The 19,535-nt window shown below is 45.0% G+C and overlaps 1 protein-coding gene across 1 annotated transcript; it reads right to left on the bottom strand.

Annotated features, from left to right (window-relative positions):
• Window positions 1-1,495: 1,495 nt before the first annotated feature.
• On the bottom strand, window positions 1,496-19,013 carry LOC136588345 (glutathione S-transferase P 1-like). The gene is made up of 7 exons (XM_066587477.1): window positions 18,893-19,013; window positions 15,771-15,806; window positions 12,554-12,660; window positions 5,014-5,101; window positions 3,770-3,873; window positions 3,581-3,688; window positions 1,496-1,952 (listed from the first exon to the last, which is right to left on the bottom strand). Coding segments are annotated over exons 1-7 (633 nt in total). The 5' UTR covers window positions 18,894-19,013; the 3' UTR covers window positions 1,496-1,763.
• Window positions 19,014-19,535: the final 522 nt, after the last annotated feature.

Genomic DNA, 19,535 nt, shown 5'->3' with positions numbered 1-19,535 from the left:
GGCTTCAAATAATTCTACTGCAATATTGAGTTTCCTGAAGGTCTTCCAGATATGCCAGTGGATATCAAGGCAACTTGTTTCCTACTGACTTAGGCCCAATGCAGAAGATCCCCAAATCAAGCCACCCATAGGGATCATGGGCAACAGCAAATGAAATAAAAGCATGCAGATTTGATTTGCGGATCTTTTGGTCCAGAAAAAAAATAAAATGCAGCATTCTCCATTTCAGTGCGGTTTCTGTACAGACAGCTTCCTATTCAAGGACGGGTCGCAAATTCCATGGAAAAGCAGGAGTTAAAAAAAAATAAAAAAAATTTAAAAACTCCACTGCGGACTTCCGCAGTGAAGAAAATGAAGACTTGGACGGGTAGGTAGAACACCTGCAATGACCTTGGCTGTGGGCAGGGTTTGATTCCACTGCAGGCTCCCGCATGCGAAGTCTGATCCGCCCGTGGCCATGAGGCCTTATAGGCTAGAAATCGGACAGCAAACTCCTGGCCTAAGTATTACCCTTTTTAGTTTCCAGGACATCAGCTGAAAGTTAGATGCCTGGGGATGAAACAGTGGGCCTTGGAACAGGAGATCCGGCGTGTTTGTAGGGATTCATGGCTGACGAGTAGACACCTTTGAGCCAATTCTCTTTGGCCAGAAGGGGAGGCCAAGGATGGAGGATCGGTCTTTCCTGATCTTATCTTTGGCAGAATGGAAAATGAATAACTTTCCTCCTGACTCCAGCATAAAGCTACAACATCTAATGCTTCTGGACAATCTTTGGTCTTTAGGAAGAAAAATCTCCAGCTCTGTTCTCTGTAATGGCAAATAGATCTACATAGGAAGATGCCCATTCAGCCACTATCATCTAAATGACCTTGCGATTTCAGTCCTGGTTACCCTTGTCCCTGGAGGTGAAATTGCTGAAGAGGGGTAAAAGATGCTGTTCTGCAAAGTAAAGTATTTTTTTACATGTCCCTATACACCAATTATTGAACTTACTTTACCACTTGAATACATGACAGCAGAACGCCAAGAATGGACATCACCTCTCTAAAGCTAGGGCAATACAGTGACTTGGACCATGAAACTGGTCATGTGACCAAAGAGAAATGTAGTCCTGCAAGCTACGCATCTTAATAGAAGTCAATGCAGGTCTCATTGTGACTCACAAAATTTCTGTGATCTTGCAGGTCGCAAAAACTCCAGCAAGGTGGGATTTTTTTTGTGATCTGTATGTCATGGCAACTTGCAAGTCACAACGCAATCCGCATTAACTTCATAAAGTTATAGATCACAAGGCTGTACTGCAATCTTTGGCAATGTGACCTCTGCCCTAGATAGACAGATTATCCCATACGGAGTCAAGGAAACAAACTTGGGATCTGAACAGGTATGTCTTTCTATCTCCGCAAATTTCTTATCCAACAGAGAAGTCCCTCTGGAGAAACATCATATGTGGGGAAAAAGGGAGAGAAAAACACAAAAAAAAAAAACCAAAAACTTTTCTTCAAACATTTATTTTTCAATAGACAAAGGGTGGTCGGAATTTAGCAATAACTATTCCTAGGCTTTACATCTAGTTATGACCTAGAAATACATAAACAAAGGCAGTGGCAACATTATAACAAAACTATCAGAGGTCCCAATAAAGGTCTCAGCAGGTGACATGAATGCAAGAAGAGGGATAGCAACAGGCCCTTCCATATTCACTCCTAGCTTCTGATGCCATTCTCTTCTTGTGAACGGCATTCTTGGGCTTTTTTCATTGCTTATTGCTTGCCATTGCCGTTAATTGGTCTGTTCTTATGGGCAGGGCTGGAAAGAAATGCGTCGAGTTTTGGACGGCTACTAACGCGCTTGACATAGGCAGAAAGGAGTGGGCAGCCCGAGAGGCAGTCTGGCGCTAGAACAAGATGGTTACGCAGAACATCCAGCAAGTTATAATCAACAAAGGAAATCTGCAAAGCAACAGAGGAACAATGCCGTTATCGGAAATAGACATCAGTTACTTAGATTCGCATTACTATATAACACTTCACGCCAACATATTATGGTAACAGACGGCAAACAAACTCCATGTAGTTTGGTCCTGCTGTGACACTCTTCCCCTTGTCCCATAGGAGGACGTATGTGAACAAGAACTAGGCATTACTGAAAAATAAAACCAGATTGGGAATGCTTAAGGGGTTTTGTAATTAAGAAAAAAAAATAAAAAAAAAATACTTACCTATTCCTCCCCAGGCAGTCTTCTTACCGCATTTCCTCTTCACTGATCTTCTCCAGTCCCTGAAGTCAAGTCACCGCAAGCCGGCCGGATCCTCTTCTTGCTATGGAGCGTCCTTTCTCTGCATCGTTCTTGCTACAGGTCAGTAGGTTACATCACTAGTGACGTAGCGTTCACTGCCTAGAAAGGGATGCCGATTTATTGCTGAAACTGCACATACACGCTGTCTTGCCGCGGGGGTTCATAAACTATTGCAGCAAGACCCCGCACATGCAGTCTCGGCAACAGCTCGGTGATCCCTGCTAGGCTATTAACACTCCTGAAGGAAGGAGAATACCAGCAATGGACACTTCATCGGATTTGAACTCCAGCACTACAAAGCAGGAGTGCTAACAGAGACATCGATGCTTGTTCTTCCTCCTTCATAGAAAAGAAGAAAGTGAAGAAGAAGCAGTAGGAACAGAAAAAAAAAAAAAGGATAAGAAGGAGAAGGAAGCAGCTTGGTGGCTCAGCAGTAGCAGTATTGCCTTGTAGCACTGGGGTTGTAGGTTCACAGCCGATGGACCACATCTGCATGATGTATATTCGCTTTGTGTTTATTATTCTTCTCCTCTAGAGAAGAAAGAAATGTGGTGGCTTCACTGTACATTATCGAAGCTAATCTTTTCACTTCACTCCAGCAGACTCCCTGCAGCTGAATCAAGGTTGATACAAGATGGAGCCTGTTTACTCTGAAGAGAGCGGGGCAGGATGGAAGAGATCTACATCCCGCTTCGCCTCCATTCACTGAGTGATCATCACTCATCTGTGAAAGCTCTGCTGAAAGCTCTGATTAATTTGCTGAATCAAGGTTGATAAAAGATGGAGCATAGGCTACAGAACCTGCTCACCTGCTGGTTCAGGGGGCCCAGGGAGCTGCTGCAAGCCAGCTGCAGTAGGGGAACTTTTTTTTTTTTTTTTACAGAAAGTAGTGTGGCTGTGTAACATGGAGGAGGTGCTAACGCCTGTGTAGTCATCAGACTGCTGCGGCCTCCCTTCTAATATAAACATCCCTCTCGCATTCCTTTTTGGCTTGATAAAGAACGGAGCTGGTGCAATTGTGCCCTACGATGTGCTCATCCAGGCCCCGAGAAATAAGCAACGAATGGAATGAATGAGATCTCAAACCTTAGATACTCATTAGGTAACACCTGTGCTAGCATTTGGACCCACCTACCAAATAAGACCCCTTTTAGATTCTCTCCCCCCCCCCCCCCCCCCCCAAAAGTCCATTTTAAGTTCCCAATCCGCCCCTGCCTGAGGCACAAGGCCGTAGTAGAGCTCCACAGTACAATCTCAGTAGACCACTGGCATGGTTCTCACCTCATCTCCTACCATGAAACCTTTTCCCTCTTTATTGGAGGCAAGCAGACGCTCAAAGTGACCAAGCTCAGTGGCCAGAGCCTTAATGTAATCATCTTTTCCATTTTCCTTCAAAACAAAGAGGAAATCACAAGTCAAATCTGTAGAAAAGTAAGACATGTATCAGACAGATTTCTGAGCCCCACTCACATAGTTCTGGTAGATCATCCGCGCATATTTCACCCGGACGTCTTCTACTCCATCGTTCACCATGTCTATGAGTGTTGCCTCCAGAGGATTCTTTCCATAGAGTCCTACAGTCCAACCATTGTTTACAAGGAGTATATAAGTGTATAATTCTCTGCAGAGCACAATGCATTACTAATACAGTCAGCACACTGCGGCTTCATAAGGATGCCCCGATGTACAGGGAGGCACACAGAAGAGAAACGTGTATCCAGCATCTCATTTATCTATAGGCAGTAATATCATGGCTTTATTACCGCTCCAATAAGACCCAAGTCTTATGCCGAAATAATTACAAACACGCAAAAAGGAAACATTGACCAGTTGGATGATGAGGACCAGTCACATGACCCCCAAGACTCATGTCCCAGGGAATTGTAAAATGAAATACAATCAATCCCAAGAGCATAATGAGATTTGTCAGTACAGACCACAGATTATACTGATGGCAAATTGTTAATAGTTCAGAATAAGGCTATATGCACGTGTGTCAGAGCCAGCATGAAATCCTGATTGAAGACATGCAGCAAATAGTTGATTGAGTCTGCCGGAGTCTGGTGTATACCAGATCTGGCACTTCTGGTTTTTCTGTAGTTCAACTCTGAGGGTGGCGCAGAACAGAAAGTGCCAACTCTAGTGTGAACTTAGCCTAGCTTAAGATAATGTCTGCAATCTAACCCAAAAAGTACACAAGTACTTGAGCCTTGTGTGGTGCAGAGTGTTAAGTCAGCAGAAATGCAGTCCTAAACTCTTGCTCACGAGCTGAAGGTTGCGAGTTCAATCCCCGCTTGGTTCAGGTAGTCGGCTCAAGGTCGACTCAGTCTTCCAACGTTTCGAGGTTGTTAAAACAAGTGCCCAGCTTGCTGGGGTAATAAATAAATTACCTGAAAGCGCTGCGGAATAAGTTGGTGCTATACGAATAAGATTTTTTTTACATTTTTTTTATATTTTTGCAAGTACCAAGCATAAAAATCCCAAATGCTCCTCTGCTGAGTAACGTTATGTGACCCCCAACCTCTAATACAGAAATTAACCTTTACAACCTGCATTATCACCATGGCAGGGAAGTCTCCATCGTGAGCTTGTGCAAACTGGTCTACAGTGGGAACTACAGTAAAGCTGTGTTTTTACTGCCTACGGATGCTGGATATGTGTTTCTCTTTGTGAGCGTAGTAAGACAATAGGAGTAATGCCTTAATTTGTAATACCGTGATTCCTGGCAAGGTGGCGCAAAATGGCATTGGATTGATACAGAGTCAAGTTTCCATCTTGAAATTTTGGAAGTTGGCCAAACGCCTACAAAGAATCAAGAAGTTGTAGAATTGTAAGTACATGAATGCAATTGTTAACTACAACAAAAGTCTTTTAAATTGGGCATGAAAAGGACCCGATAGGTGTAGATTATCAGATATTGTAGATTATCAAACACAAATAGAAATTAAAAAAGAAAAACAAAACATCCCAGAACAAAGTGTTGGGGTGGCCATACACTGTACAGTGCTTACCGGCATGGAGAAGGCGCTCAGAGGGTTAATATGCTAAATGGTGCACAATTCGAATACAGTTGCAAACGGTTTACCATGGGTGCTAGTACTAGTAGGCCCAGCATTGACTGCTGTTATATGAGGGCGCTGCCAATGTATGGTCCCGCTCCTTTAAATGCAGGTGCTGACCTTGTTAGAAGTAGTAATGTAGATTGCCAAGATTCCTCAGGCTGTCAGGCCAACACGTCGAGTGGCACACACTGGTGCTGAGGGCTTTAACAATTAGCTGGCTCCGAAGTCTATACAAGAACCTTAGTTAGAAGGATGCTACAACCACATTTGTGGGCTCCTTTCGGCAGTTACAGAGGTAGCAGACATGTCAAGTCCCCCGCATACAATGATGCATACTGTTCGGCGTCCGGTGCAGTGATCTGGAGACCATGTCTTGATATATTAGGTCTATGTAGCCATTTGTTGTGTTACTCAAATATTTATTTGCATATTACCCAGAGGAGCGTGCGTGGCCATTTGAGTCTCCTCACTTAGTTTATAGTATATAGTTGCTCTCCCTAAGGAGAAGAGAGCGTTTCTGACTCAAATATTTATCCTAGTATGTAGGGAGAAAATAGTGCGACCGATGTACTGCAATCCGCAAAAAACACTAATATGTTAAAGATGAACAATTGAGAAAAAAAAAAAAAAAGAAGTCTGAAGCACCTCCCCTGTATAATTGTTACTAAAAGAAATAACAGTATTGAGTATTACTACATTGCTTGCAGGTGTTGTGAGCGCATCTACAACTAGCAGTACAAACAATCGTGGTCAGGGCAGGCGGCACAACTTCAGAAGAAACACAGAGAACAAGTTCAGCGTGTTAGACCAGTCCAGACAGAAGTAAGCCAGGGTCAGGAGTGGAGAACGCAATGAAGCAAGAAACCCAGACTTAGACTACACTTGAATAGTTCCATAAGGACCAGCCTGCTTTCTACCTTAACCCCTTCCCGCCACAGGACGTAAATGTATGTCCTGGCTGCGGGGCACTTAACACAACAGGATGTACATTTACGTCCTGGGGATAGTGCAAGATCAGAAGAGATCCCGCAGTATCCGGCCGCGGGAACTATCTGTCACTGATAGCCAGCCTTCTGCTGTCAACCCCTTCCCTGCCTCGATCTATGTAGAGCGCAGCATGTAAAGAGTTCACAGCTGTGACATCATTGGACTCACGCGATAAAATCACAAAGCCCGACGCGTTGCCATGGCAGATGCCAGATACAGGCACCCTGCTTGCGAATTCATGTTATCGCTAATACAAGAGATAAGGCATTGCAGGACAGAAGTCCTGCAATGCTTTATCATAGCGATCACAGGAGTTATGGTGCAAGTCCCCCATAAAAAGTGTAAAAAAAGATAAAAATAATGTAACAAAAACCTTTATTTAGTTGATGCGTGGAAAGGTTGAATATTTTCCCTGTACATTTTGTTCCATTCGGGGCTCTTGCCACCTCTAGTTCTTGAGACACATTTGGATTTAACCCCCTTACTGCCCCATGACATACGTGTATATTAGCAGCAGAAGGGATGGAGGGGGTAGCACAAAAGCTGTACATTTATGGCATACAGATGGTGCCAGGCTCAGGAGTTGAGCCCGCGACATCTGCAGCAGAAACCGGCTGCAACTGACAGCCAGGATGGGAGATAGCTTTGAGCTCAGCACGTAAGAGGTTAACAGAGGGCAGGATCTCCATCCGTGACATCATCAGCCCTCCAAATCGCAGAGAGCCTAGTATGACAACTAAAGGCCTGACAGTGGTTTCCGGGTCTGCCGTGGCTGGAGCTGTCAGAGATAAGGGTAATACATTGCAGTATATTACCTGAGTGATAACAGAATAGAAGGTTCAAGTCGTCTATTTAAATATAAATAAAAGTCATGGGTATTTGAATGCAGTGATGACAAAGACAAAATTACTTCCCCCCCCCCCCCCCCCCTCTTAAAATAAAATAAAAAGGGGTGTTTTCCTGTGCAAAAATGGAAGAACATAAATGTGAGTATATAATTTTGGCATCCGCATAATCGTACAAACACGCAGAAAAAAAGAAGTTAGGTGAACACCATAAACGAAAACTAGAAAAAAAAAGTCAGGTGTTTTGTTTTTTTCTCCTTTTGGGTGGGGATGGATGTTCAGGGTGGGAAAAAAAAAAAAAAAAGCAATATATTATATAGAATGTCGCAGAGTGGGAGGTGTGGATCACGGTGGCTGTTTAGTTACAACTCCCATCAGGGTACATTATAGTGAAAGGTTGCGGCTGATGGTCCGAGCTGGTTGCCGCTCCCGCGAGAGGTCGTGGTGTGGTGGCCCCCCTTGAGAAGAGTCCAGGGAATCAGGCAGATTAACATAACTCACGCTTTACTGGTTTCATCAGCTTAGTGGTTACAGGCATCCAAAACATGCAGCTACAGAACATGAGCATCAGAAACACTTCTGGTCAGATGGCGGCTGATCTCCTTCCTTCTTGTTGCTGTGAGGTCTTTCCTCAGGCCCGTTTCACACGGGCAAATGCAATATTGGGCCATGAAACTGGGCCTGACATCGCAATGTCCCCACAGATGCCTCCCATCACTCTGGTCAGCCATGTGTTACGGCAAGTGTTTTCCATTGTTTGAAAGAGTCTGTGGAGGAGCCAGTCAGCCTGAGTGAGAGAACCGCAAGAGTAGGAAAAATGAAGAGTCCGAGAGGTGGTGTGTGGTTCCCGCCTGGGGGCAAGCCTTTCAAAGGAACTCCTCTTGGCCTTCATTTCTGAAAGAAGTGAAGGTACAGGGACTGGAAGAAATGCATAGAAATTGCATGAGTCTGGAGAGGGAGAAAAGAGCAAGCAAGAGAAGTGCGAGTGAGTGGCAGGAGAGAGAAAATTACTGGGTGAGTTAATGCCTACAGATAACGGACTGTAGAGCTACAAATACCCAGTGAATCCTCCCTGCATCACCACTAACAATTGTTGGACTGTTATCATTGATAACAGTGTTTAAGTAAATGAGCAGAACCGAATGTTCCCGATTCCTGCTCAGAAGAGTGTACTTTGTGCGTGGACTACTTTATTTCCTGGAATTGACTTCAGAAGAATCCACTGCAGAGGATGGAACGTTGGCATCATGAGTGACAAGTTGGACTACAGATAACCATGGTTACTGTTCCGGTGATCTCCCCCCCCCATCAGTAACGAGGTCGGGTCCTGAGCTACCCTTAGGGAGGAGATGGTAGAGCCCTGTGACAAGTTCTCTCTACCCCGCTGTCTCCTCAGCTGAGGGTCTGCTCCTCAGACACTGCAGTCCCAGCTCCCCTGATCCTGCACGCATGCAAGGTGGAGCCTCAAAAAAAATAAATAAAACCACACTGAACATGACCTCGCACACTCCAAAAAACACTTTGCTGCCACCGCTGACCATTTCTGGCAGGTAGGTCAGCCACCTCGGTTCTGCTTACTGTGTAGATACGAGGCTCCTCGGTCTCCACCAGCCAACACACAATTAACACACATTGGGGATTATGGATTACTTTTTAAAGCCCGAGGACGACTAATAAAGTTTTAAGCTTTATTCTAAAAAGGATTAACAGTGCTTAGGTAAAAATATACAAAAGGAAATAAACAGCATATAAATACATGCAAAACCAAAAAAAAAAAAACAGTATGAATATAAAAAAGAAGATAGAGAATACAAGTCTGAGGTGTGTCAAGTAGTCCTGTTTACGAGGAGCACATGGGAAGGTGGACAGACCTGCATTTAGATGCAACTCCTAGGTCTGACAATGGGGTGGGGGGGATCCCTTTTAGTTTTTAAGTCCCTCCAGGTCCACCCCCGCTGACCTTCTGTGACATCACCTAAAGGGCCAGCTAAGTATATGCACATATCTTTCAGAAACCCAATTTAATATTTTTTGGCCATGTTTCCCTAGGGGTTGCTCCTGTAGTGAAGTTATGGATGCCATATTTCATAGATTAAATTTACCCACGCTTCGATATCAAACACCATATGTACAGAGGTATTAGTTTGTCAGGTATACGATTCCACGAGTCCCGGGAATCACACAGTAACACGAGTAGATGCATAAGGTTTGGAAAAGGCTCCCGAAGATAAAACCTGGCATCTGGCTAAAATTCCTAGATTATGCAAAATCCAAGTAATTTTTTCTTTGTACTTGGGGAAGTCGCAGCCAGCAAGTCTGTGAGGATGTGACTTAAGGTGCAAGAGGACAATGGTATCTCCAGTGACATGCTAATTTAGTGATGATGAAACAAAGGGCTTCCTTGCTGCTCCCAAAAGAAGCAAATAGGATCAAAGGCCTATCTGTGAATTTGAGGAGCTTGGCAGGAAATATACTCAAGGCCCTTTTACATGCAATTCATGCAAACGGCCAAAAATGAGCATTAATCGTCGCATGTAAAAGTGGGCACCGTGCACTTTTCATTTGATCGATGGATTTTAGCACCGCATAAAATCCATAGTTCAGCAGCTGAAAGAAGGAGCAAATACATGGCGAATGATAGTACTAATAAAACTATCTTTATGTGCATATAATGTACTGTAAAACTTATTTTTTTAGAGCAGGGAGAGAAATCATCAATTATGCCATTGGGTTTTTTTTTACAGCATCATTCATGCAACATAAGTGACAATACATTTTTTCTGCATGTTGGTACGATTACAATACCAAAATAATAATAGTTTTAGGTTTTTCGACTTTGGCTCAATGAAAATCCATTTTTTGGAAATTATAATTTTTTTACATCGCTGCATTCAAAGTTCCATAACTTTATTTTTCCATGGACGGAGCTCTGTGAGGGCTCATTTCTTGGGACATGATCTGTAGTTTTTAGTTGTACCATTTTGGGGTACATATGGCTTTTCTGATCACTTTTAGTGCACTTTTTGGGAGGTGAAATGGACAAAATAAGCCTTTGCCTCTTTTTTTTAGGTTTTTGCTGCCCAGGATTAAAAGTATGCACAAATTATAGTACAGATCATAGAGGACACAATGATACCAAATATATGTAGGGTTTTTCTTACTGTTTTTATACAATTAGATTTTACACTGTTTATGTCCTGGTAGCGGACCAGAGCCATAGCATCTATGATCGCTATGATAAAGCATTGCAGGACTTATGTATTCTAATGCCTTATCGCTAGTAATAGTGATCATAGGCAGTGGCAAAGCAGGATGCCTGTATCTGGCATCCTGTTGCTATGGTAACCTGTCGGCCCTCCGTGATTACAATGTGGGAGTCCGATGTCAGAGGGAGCGCGTTCCCTTTGTGAACCCTTTACATGCCACAATCCACATAGCGGTCCTCATGTACCCCTGATGTTGCAGCGGGAGGAGGGCTATTGGTAACAGCTGGCTCCTGCTGCCAGATGGCACAGGCTCACTCCTGAGCCCACGCTATCCACATAGCGTATAACATCACGGCAGCAGGGTACTTAATGCAACATGACATAACCTTACATCCTGTGGCATTAAGGGTTTAAAACATTAATGGCCATTAAAGCCATTAACCCTTTATGGAAATACATTCCTGAATCTTTCAATCTTTCAGCCGTTTGAAAGATTATCTATGCCTGCAAGAGGATCTTAAAGTGGTTGTCTCGCGGCAGCAAGTGGGGTTATACACTTCTGTATGGCCATATTAATGCACTTTGTAATATACATCGTGCATTAAATATGAGCCATACAGAAGTTATTCACTTACCTGCTCCGTTGCTAGCGTCCCCGTCGCCATGGAGCCGTCTAATTCTGATGTCTTCTTGCTTTTTTAGACGCGCTTGCGGTGTGCGGTCTTCTTCCTGGTGAATGGGGCCGCCCGTGCCGGAGAGCTGGTCATCGTAGCTCCGCCCCGTCACGTGTGCCGATTCCAGCCAATCAGGAGGCTGGAATCGGCAATGGACCGCACAGAGCCCACGGTGCACCATGGGAGAAGACCCGCGGTGCATCGTGGGTGAAGATCCTGGCGGCCATCTTGGTGAAGGAAGAAGGAAGGAAGACGTCGCAGAGCGGGGATTCGGGTAAGTAATACTTTTTATTTTTTTTTAACACATCCCTTGGGGTTGTCCTGCGCCTATGGGGAAAAAAAAACAAACAAAAAAACCCGTTTTGGCACGAGACAACCCCTTTAAGACAACGGTCCTAAGCCACCAAAATATCGCAGATCATAGTGCTACATTGGTTTTTCTCATTGACGATTTATAGTGACTGCTTTTGCACCAATTGTCAAGCTGGATTCCCGCCATGGTCAGTACTGAGAGATCATGGCACCGGATGCCAAAATAGGTTAAATTCCTAATATGCAGGGCATTTGACATGTCTACTACCTCTGCACCTTGAGAAAGGGGTCTCTGAGCCCAAAAACGTGTTATCACAATTCTAATATAGACTGCAAGCCAACAGACAGGAGTGCACCGATCGATTGGTCCGCCGACAGTTTGAGGTATCTCACCAATCTACATTAAGTACAGATCATTGTCTGAACCCGACGGGAAGAGTGGGGCGGAGCCTAAATCTTCATTTAATGTGTATGGCAGCTTCCTAGCTGTCCCCAATGGCAGGGGGAAGTTGGCATTGAGTAGTTGGAAGAAGAAGGATTTGACAATTGAGATCCAAAAGCGGCATTTTCCCCCTCCAAGCGTGCACCCTCAGCCGTGCCAAGTATGAGTGTATGGAAGATGCAATGGGGAGAGATAGCGGTTAGCTAAAAGGGCAACCATCTCATGTGTATGGGTATACCTGGACTATCTGTCAGGAAGCACAGCACAGGATAAAGGGGAGCTGCACGAAGATTGTGCATATATATTTTTTCCATCATCTGGCTCAGCATGTAAAGGATGCCATGATTTAGGACTAAAAATAATGCTAAACAAGTTAGGGCGGTTTCACACCTGCCTTGGGAATTCCACTTTCCTGCTCCGTTCAGGAAGCAGTAAAGGAGTATCCCCGCAGCCGAACGGTTCAGTCTCTGAACGGAACTGAACAGTGGCAGATGGCCCTCTGACTATAATGGGGTTCACCCGCCTTCAACCCAGCTTTCTCTTCCGTTATTTTGAGCCGGATCGTGATTGATCCTCCGGCCAGAGGTTTCCAAAGGAGATGTGAAACAGACCTTACTGCTTTTGGAGTAGGGAGACGAACACATAAAAGTGTAATGTGAAATGCGCCTGAGAATTTTGGGCACAACTTTTTATTTGTTCATGTGCCCTTAAAGGGGTAAATCTTACCGCGTCTTTTTTCAGATCTCCCTTCAGCCACATGTCATGCGTTACGACCTCCTCCTTCCATTCTGCTCCCTGGTCAGCCATGAGCATTCTCATAGCTTCACAACGACCTAATAAGGAGATCAAATGACACACGTTTAGAAGTAACACAAGCTTTTCTCTGTCCAGTTGTGACCACAAATGTGATAAGCATGCAAGGCACGATCTACAGTCGCAATCAAAATTATTCTTCCTCAATTGCAAATTAAGTTAATTTGCCAAATATACAAGCTTTCATCTGGTTGTAAAAAGAACAAACAAGAACAGTGTAAATAGCTCAACACAACAGTGGTTTCTCCAAATTCACCACAAAATGGCATTTTTAGTGACTCCTGCAGTCTCAGAATTATTCAACCCCTTCATGAAAATTGTTTAGTACTTAAGAGACCGGTTACTGTTATGACCTGCTGCAAATGTGACGCATCGCCAGACAGCAGCTTCTGACGGTCCTGAGGAGTCTTCACCCATTTCTCATAGACAATGACCTCCAGGTCACTAGTATTCTTGGGTTTGTGTGCTGCAACTGGCTTTTTGAAATCCCAAAGATTTTTTATCAGGCAACTGTGATGGCCCTTCCAAAATCTTCCAGGACTTATTCTGAAACCAAGCCTTGGTGGACTCAGATATGCTTGGGTTAATTGCCCTGTTAGAAGGTCCAATGATGTCCAAGCTTCATCATAGGAGTTTTCTTTTAAGATTTCACGATACTGGATTGGCTCTATCCTGCAGGTTTCCAGTGCCAGAAGAAAAGCCAACCCAAAGCATCAACGAGCAACCGCCATGCTTCAGTGCAGGCAGGGTGCTCTTTTCTGTGTATGCCCCATTCTTCCTCCTCCAAATATACCACTGATCCATAGGCCCAAATAAGTTCCAAGAATCATAGAATAGTAGAGTTGGAAGGGACCTCCAGGGTCATCGGGTCCAACCCCTGCTCAGGGCAGGATTCACTAAATCATCCCAGATATTTGTCCAGCCTCTATTTGAAGACTTCCATTGAAGGAGAACTTACCACCTCCCATGGCAACCTGTTCCACTCATTCATCACCCTCACTGTCTAATATTCGGCCGCTGTTTAAACTGAGCGATGAGGTCACCACTTTTTTTAAGCAGCATAAACGATGGACGATGAGCTCATTGCTCATCGTTAAGTTTAAACAGCGGCCATTCAGTAGCGAACAGCCGCTAGGTTATCTCAATTGAGAGGGGCGAGAGAGCAAGAGGAGAGAAATCTCCTGCACTGCCCCCCTGCTGGCCACTCCGTGAGAGAGCCAGCTCTGCTAGCTCCTGTGCAGGAGCACGGGAGTAAGGAAACACAGGGACGAGAGTCAGGCATCGTTTGCCCAACATTCGTCCCGTGTAAATGGACCATAATTCCCGACAAGGAGACGGCTCGGCTAGTTTTGGAGAGCTTTAGAACGGGATGTTTTGCTCCTGGTTTTAAAGGTGAAGACTGTCATCTTGTTGATAACATTAAATCAGTTGGACTAAATATTGGAGCAGTTGAGGAAAAAAAATTGCTAAAGATGTTTCAGAAGGTAGGGTAGGTAGCCGGTCCATTCTTGTGCCCCAATTTAAGAATGTAAGGATCTGCCCTTTAGGTTTGCAACCAAAGGAGGAAGTGACACCTTGCAAGTTTTGTTTCATTGCTCCAAATAGCAGAATTCCAAAACGGTTGTGGTTTTGAGGATATTAGAGATGGCTTTTCTTGTGTTTTGGGGATACTAGAGGAGTACATCTTGGAGTTCAGGCATGAAGACCTTCAGTTTTTGGTATGCATCTTACGCTGCGAATGGAAACTGAAGTGCTGCAGTCACCAAATGTTGCTGAAGTTCTTTTGCAGTCACTTGAGGGTTTTTGAGTTGTCCTAGAGATATTTGCTCCAGTGCTTTCACACAGGAGGAAGGATGCCTCAGTGAATAGAGGCAAAGCAGTCAGTAGGATGGTTCCAGCCACCTGCCTCCATTCACCATAAACAGGCAGTTGTCCATAGATTAATGACTGCCTGTTTACACGGGCTGATCTTTGCTTGACTTTTATACTTGCTGAAACTGAACGACAAATGATGAACAAACGAATTGTTGTTTGTCTGTCGCTGGCAGCATTTACACTGAAGGATTATTGTTCAGATTCTTGTTAGATCATGGAAATCTGAACAATCATCCACATACAAAAGATTCTTACCTGCCATTGATCTTATCCTTTGGCTGCTTTTTAGCTCAGCCACATTAGTCCAGAGCTGTAATCTGGGACTACAGTATATATAAGTCTGAAGTAGTCTGAGACACACCCCATCCCGTCATTGGTTCACGGAGACACACCCGGTTTTATCACTGGTACAAATTGCTGCTCCCCGCCCTTTGTCACCTCTCAACCAAGCCAAGCATACATGTGTATGGGGGTTAATGGGGAGAGGTAGATGAGCTAAGAAGTAGCTTTACCACTTCTGAAAGGTGGCTCAGTGGTTATCTGTGTTGCCTTGTAGCACTGGGGTCCCAAGTTCAAGGGCAACATATGAATGAAGTTTGTATGGTTTCCTCCCACGCTCCAAAAACACTCTACGGCCGCTTTCATACATGCGTTCAGAAATCAGGGCATTCTTACTGCGATTTTTTGGCGGCATTTGACAGTGCTTTATACGCAACCCATCATTGTGATGGGTGATGAGAGGTATTAAACAGCGTGAAAATAGAACACTCAACGCTCAAAAATCGTGGTGTTAGAAATTTGAGCGCCGGTCTGAGAAGCACCATTAAGATCAATCATAGTGTTGTACCATGGTTAGCGCAGCACTCGGGACAACAAACGTCCTTTCTAGAGATGAGCGAGCGTACTCGGAAAAGCACTACTCGCTCGAGTAATTTGCTTTATCTGAGTATCGCTGTGCTCGTCCCTGAAGATTCGGGTGCCGGCACGGAGCGGGGAGCTGCAGGGGAGAGCAGGGAGGAACGGAGGGGAGATTTTTCTCTCCCTCTCTCCCGCCCGCTCTCCCCTGCGACTCACCTGTCAGCCGCAGCGGCACCCGAATCTTCAGGGACGAGCACAGCGATACTCAGATAAAGCACATTACTCGAGCGAGTAGTGCTTTTCCGAGTACGCTCGCTCATCACTAGTCGTTTCCCCTCACCCAGAAAACCCCCTTAACCCTTAGAAGGTTTTTGTTTTAAGAAAAATCTCTACTTACCTCTGACATTAAAATAGGTTATGCAATATTCAGGCACTAAAGAGGGAGGGAGAAGAGAAAACAAGTTAGAAATCATAGTAAACTCATGCAGGGCACAATTATAGGGGCGGATGTCACCACCACCTGCACTTTCATGATAATTGCCAGTGTAGGCTCAGCCCAGCAAATAACTAATCCCTTAACGTCACGCCATCCCCCCCTCCCCCCACCCCTACTTACGTTTTTTCCTCCTACTTTTTCAAAAAAAATCATAACTTATTTAACCATCGATGTACATGTAGGGGGGGGGGGGGGGGACATTTACAAAAGGAAAGGACGGGTTGCATTTCTCAATGGTACCATATAATGTACTAAAAAATAAAACTTTACAAACTCTAATTGGAGTGAAATGGAAAAAGAAATAAACTAAATTCTGCCATATTTTCGTGCATCTTGTTTCTACAGCGTACACACTGCAACAAAAATGACATAACTTTATTTTATGGGTCACTAGGTTTTTTTCGCTATACTACTTTTATTTTCCAAAGAAAATTTTTTTTTAATTATTTTCTGTGGACATCTTCGTTAAATTTATTTTTCTGTGGACATAAGTTATGTGAGGTCTTCTTTTTTGTGGGATGTCCTGTAGTTTCTATTAGTACCATGTTTCCCTGAAAATAAGACACTGTCTTATGTTAATTTTTGCCCCAAAAGAGGCAAAGGCTGCCATGTCCTCTGCGCTGACCTGTCACACACTTTCTGGTAATGTGGCTTTAAATACCCCGCCTCCAGCAAGCGAGTGTTGCGATTGGATCAGGAGCGCCGCTGTCTCAGCCAATTAGAGACGGCGCTCGATGACCCAATCACAGACATTAAATGATGTCAATGATTGAGTGCCGGCTCTAATTGGCTGGCGCTTGATCCAATCACAGCAAAAAGTTGTAAATACTCCAAGATGGGACCAATGTCTTTCATAGGAGTCTATGGCAGCGACCGTATTCTGGCCAGGAAAGATAGTTCCTGAACTATCTTTTCTAGTTGGCGTAAAAGCGCCTAGCCGAAGTTACCCATCTTGGCCGGCTGGGCACTTTTACACTGCGGGAATGTGCCCGTGTGATCTAATGCACTGGAATCCACTGCATCAGATGGTAGTGTATATCGGCCGTCCGTGAAAACGGCGGCCAATATACGCTTGTGTAAATAAGCCCTTACATTGGAGCAATGAACAGGAGAGGAGGGAAAAACGCCATTAGGTGGTTTCAATCCCTAGCTATCAGACATTTATGACATACAGTATGCTGTCAATATGCCATAAACATCTTAGACCAGATTACCTCTAACTTTTATTGCAGCCTTTGGGAGTGGCAGAATCTAACAGTGTAACCTTTAGCCCAAAGATGATAAACCTTTTCCAAACCACATGCAGCATGGCTCTACTTTGTGCTGCAGAGCTGGACTTCATACGGCCAGATTTGCATTGTGGGATCTGAAGTGGGCGTCCGCTTCCGGATTCTGCAGCAAATACCTGCCATAAGCATGCAATGTAAAAGCGGGTTTTTATGCCCACGAGCGGAAATCAATTGCAGGATTTCATGTGGATGATGGCTTCCATTGAAGTCAATGGAAGCTGTCTGACCCATAGCCCTTCTACAATCACTGCAGAAAGGCAGCGGGATCAGTGTCATCGCCTAGCGATTGCACGACATTATCTGCAATGCACATGTGCACCAGCCTGGCACGTCTGCAGCCCAGATAACAAGAATCCGGACAGGTACGCAGGGGGCCCTGGTCGGGCACAGTGTCGGATTCTGCTGCGGGATCCGACCCGGCCGTGTGCACGCAGCCTAACAATACCCGTTGTATGTGACCATGGTGCTCGAGCCAAGAAAGGTTTGGGAACTTGGCTGCACATACAAGTTCATAATGTTGCGCAACAGGTTCACAAATTAGCATATAACGCCAGACTATAAATATGTCTAGTTATAGGTCAGAGTTCTGGATTGCTACCAAAACGGTCAGCCACAACAATTTACAGTTTCACTTGGGCATGAGACGCTGACATGGGCACTGCATCATGTCCAGACCCGCTGAGAGAGAGTAGTGCAGGCTCAGAAACCGGTCGGAGTTGTAGGATCAAGATTTTATTGCGCTTGTATCCTAGATAGACTTTCCTACTCATCGCCTACGCTGTGTCGGCAGAAATTGCGTAGGGCTGCAATAGGTACTGCACGTGCCCGGGATCCTGACATCAGTGTGACTTTTTCCCCCCAATCCCCCGCTCGGTGCAGATCCGGGCTCCGTACTAAACGCTGTCCTCTCGAAGTTTAGCAGCACATACGCACTGGGCCCGGGCCTTCTGAACGGGAGCGCAAACGGCAGTTTTAAGTATATATATAAAAATGTATTTATTTTATAAAATCTATGTTTGGAAAAAATAAAATTGTTTTCAGCCACCATCTTCTGACAGCCGTAACTTTTATATTTTTCCATCAGCATAGTTGTGTGGGGGCTCGTTTTTCGTGTGACGTCCTGTAGTTTCTATTGGCCCCATTTTGAAGTATTTACAACTTTTTGCTCACTTTTTACCACAGAGCTATATACCCCTGGAGGCAATGCTTCTTACTACTGCCAGTTGGCAATCTGCAGTGAGCTAAGGTACAGTACTGCACCAAATTCTATAGGTGCTGCGTTATAGCTCAGAGGTTAATGGAGCCGTATTACGGTATAGCACGTGACAATCCCGTGGTGACAGGCGAAATCTCCGTTCTATCCCAACGGCCATCCTGAATCCCTGCAACCCCACTCACAGCCAAAGAACAGGGAGCTCAGATAAAAAGGGACAGGACAACACCTGACATTACAGTCTACAGGGGGGTGCACTCTAGTGAGCTGATCTCAGAGAGCACTAGCACCACTACAGCTCATCCAGACATAATCCATGCAGGGGAATGCAAGAAGAAAAAGTAATCATACAAAAGTCTGCACAGAATAAATCCTTCCAGAACTAACGTGCAGCTATAATGGAGTCACAAGAACAATCCCACTGATAATAAAGCTGCAAGATGTGGCTACAATGGCTTCATTAACATGCTGAGGGTCGGGCATGGAGGGGAGCTCACTGCACACACCATGCAGGTACTTACTGTTGGCTTCAGGTGAAATCAGCAGAACTGCAGAAGAGAAGAGAGAGCGGGAGGAACTGAGGCCCAAAGCTTTATGAGGAGGGAGGAAACCAGCTGATGAGCAACAACTCCTCCTACAGCAACTGCACAGTTCAAGGGTGAGGGGCTGCTGGGACTGGAGGGATGACGTGTGGCGGCTGCCTGGCAACCTGCAGGGACCGTGTAAAGTATGAAGCACTCATATACAGAAGACGGCTGCTCTCCAGAGCCCAAATACACGGAACCATATGGGGGATAGGAATAAACAGCTGTCAGCACTTACCTCAGGAGTACAGGGGATAGGAAGAAGTAGCTGTCAGCAGTTACCTCAGGAGTACAGGGGGATAGGAAGAAGTAGCTGTCAGCAGTTACCTCAGGAGTGCAGGGGGATAGGAAGAGGTAGCTGTCGGCAGTTACCTCAGGAGTGCAGGGGGATAGGAGGAAGTAGCTGTCAGCAGTTACCTCAGGAGTACAGGGGGATAGGAAGAAGTAGCTGTCAGCAGTTACCTCAGGAGTACAGGGGGATAGGAAGAGGTAGCTGTCGGCAGTTACCTCAGGAGTGCAGGGGGATAGGAGGAAGTAGCTGTCGACAGTTACCTCAGGAGTGCAGGGGGATAGGAAGAGG

This window comes from Eleutherodactylus coqui, chromosome 13 (genome assembly GCF_035609145.1).
Source record: "Eleutherodactylus coqui strain aEleCoq1 chromosome 13, aEleCoq1.hap1, whole genome shotgun sequence".
Taxonomy (NCBI): Eukaryota; Metazoa; Chordata; class Amphibia; order Anura; family Eleutherodactylidae; genus Eleutherodactylus; species Eleutherodactylus coqui.
Note: the sequence above shows the minus strand (reverse complement) of the source record. Positions and strands in the feature narration are given on the sequence as shown.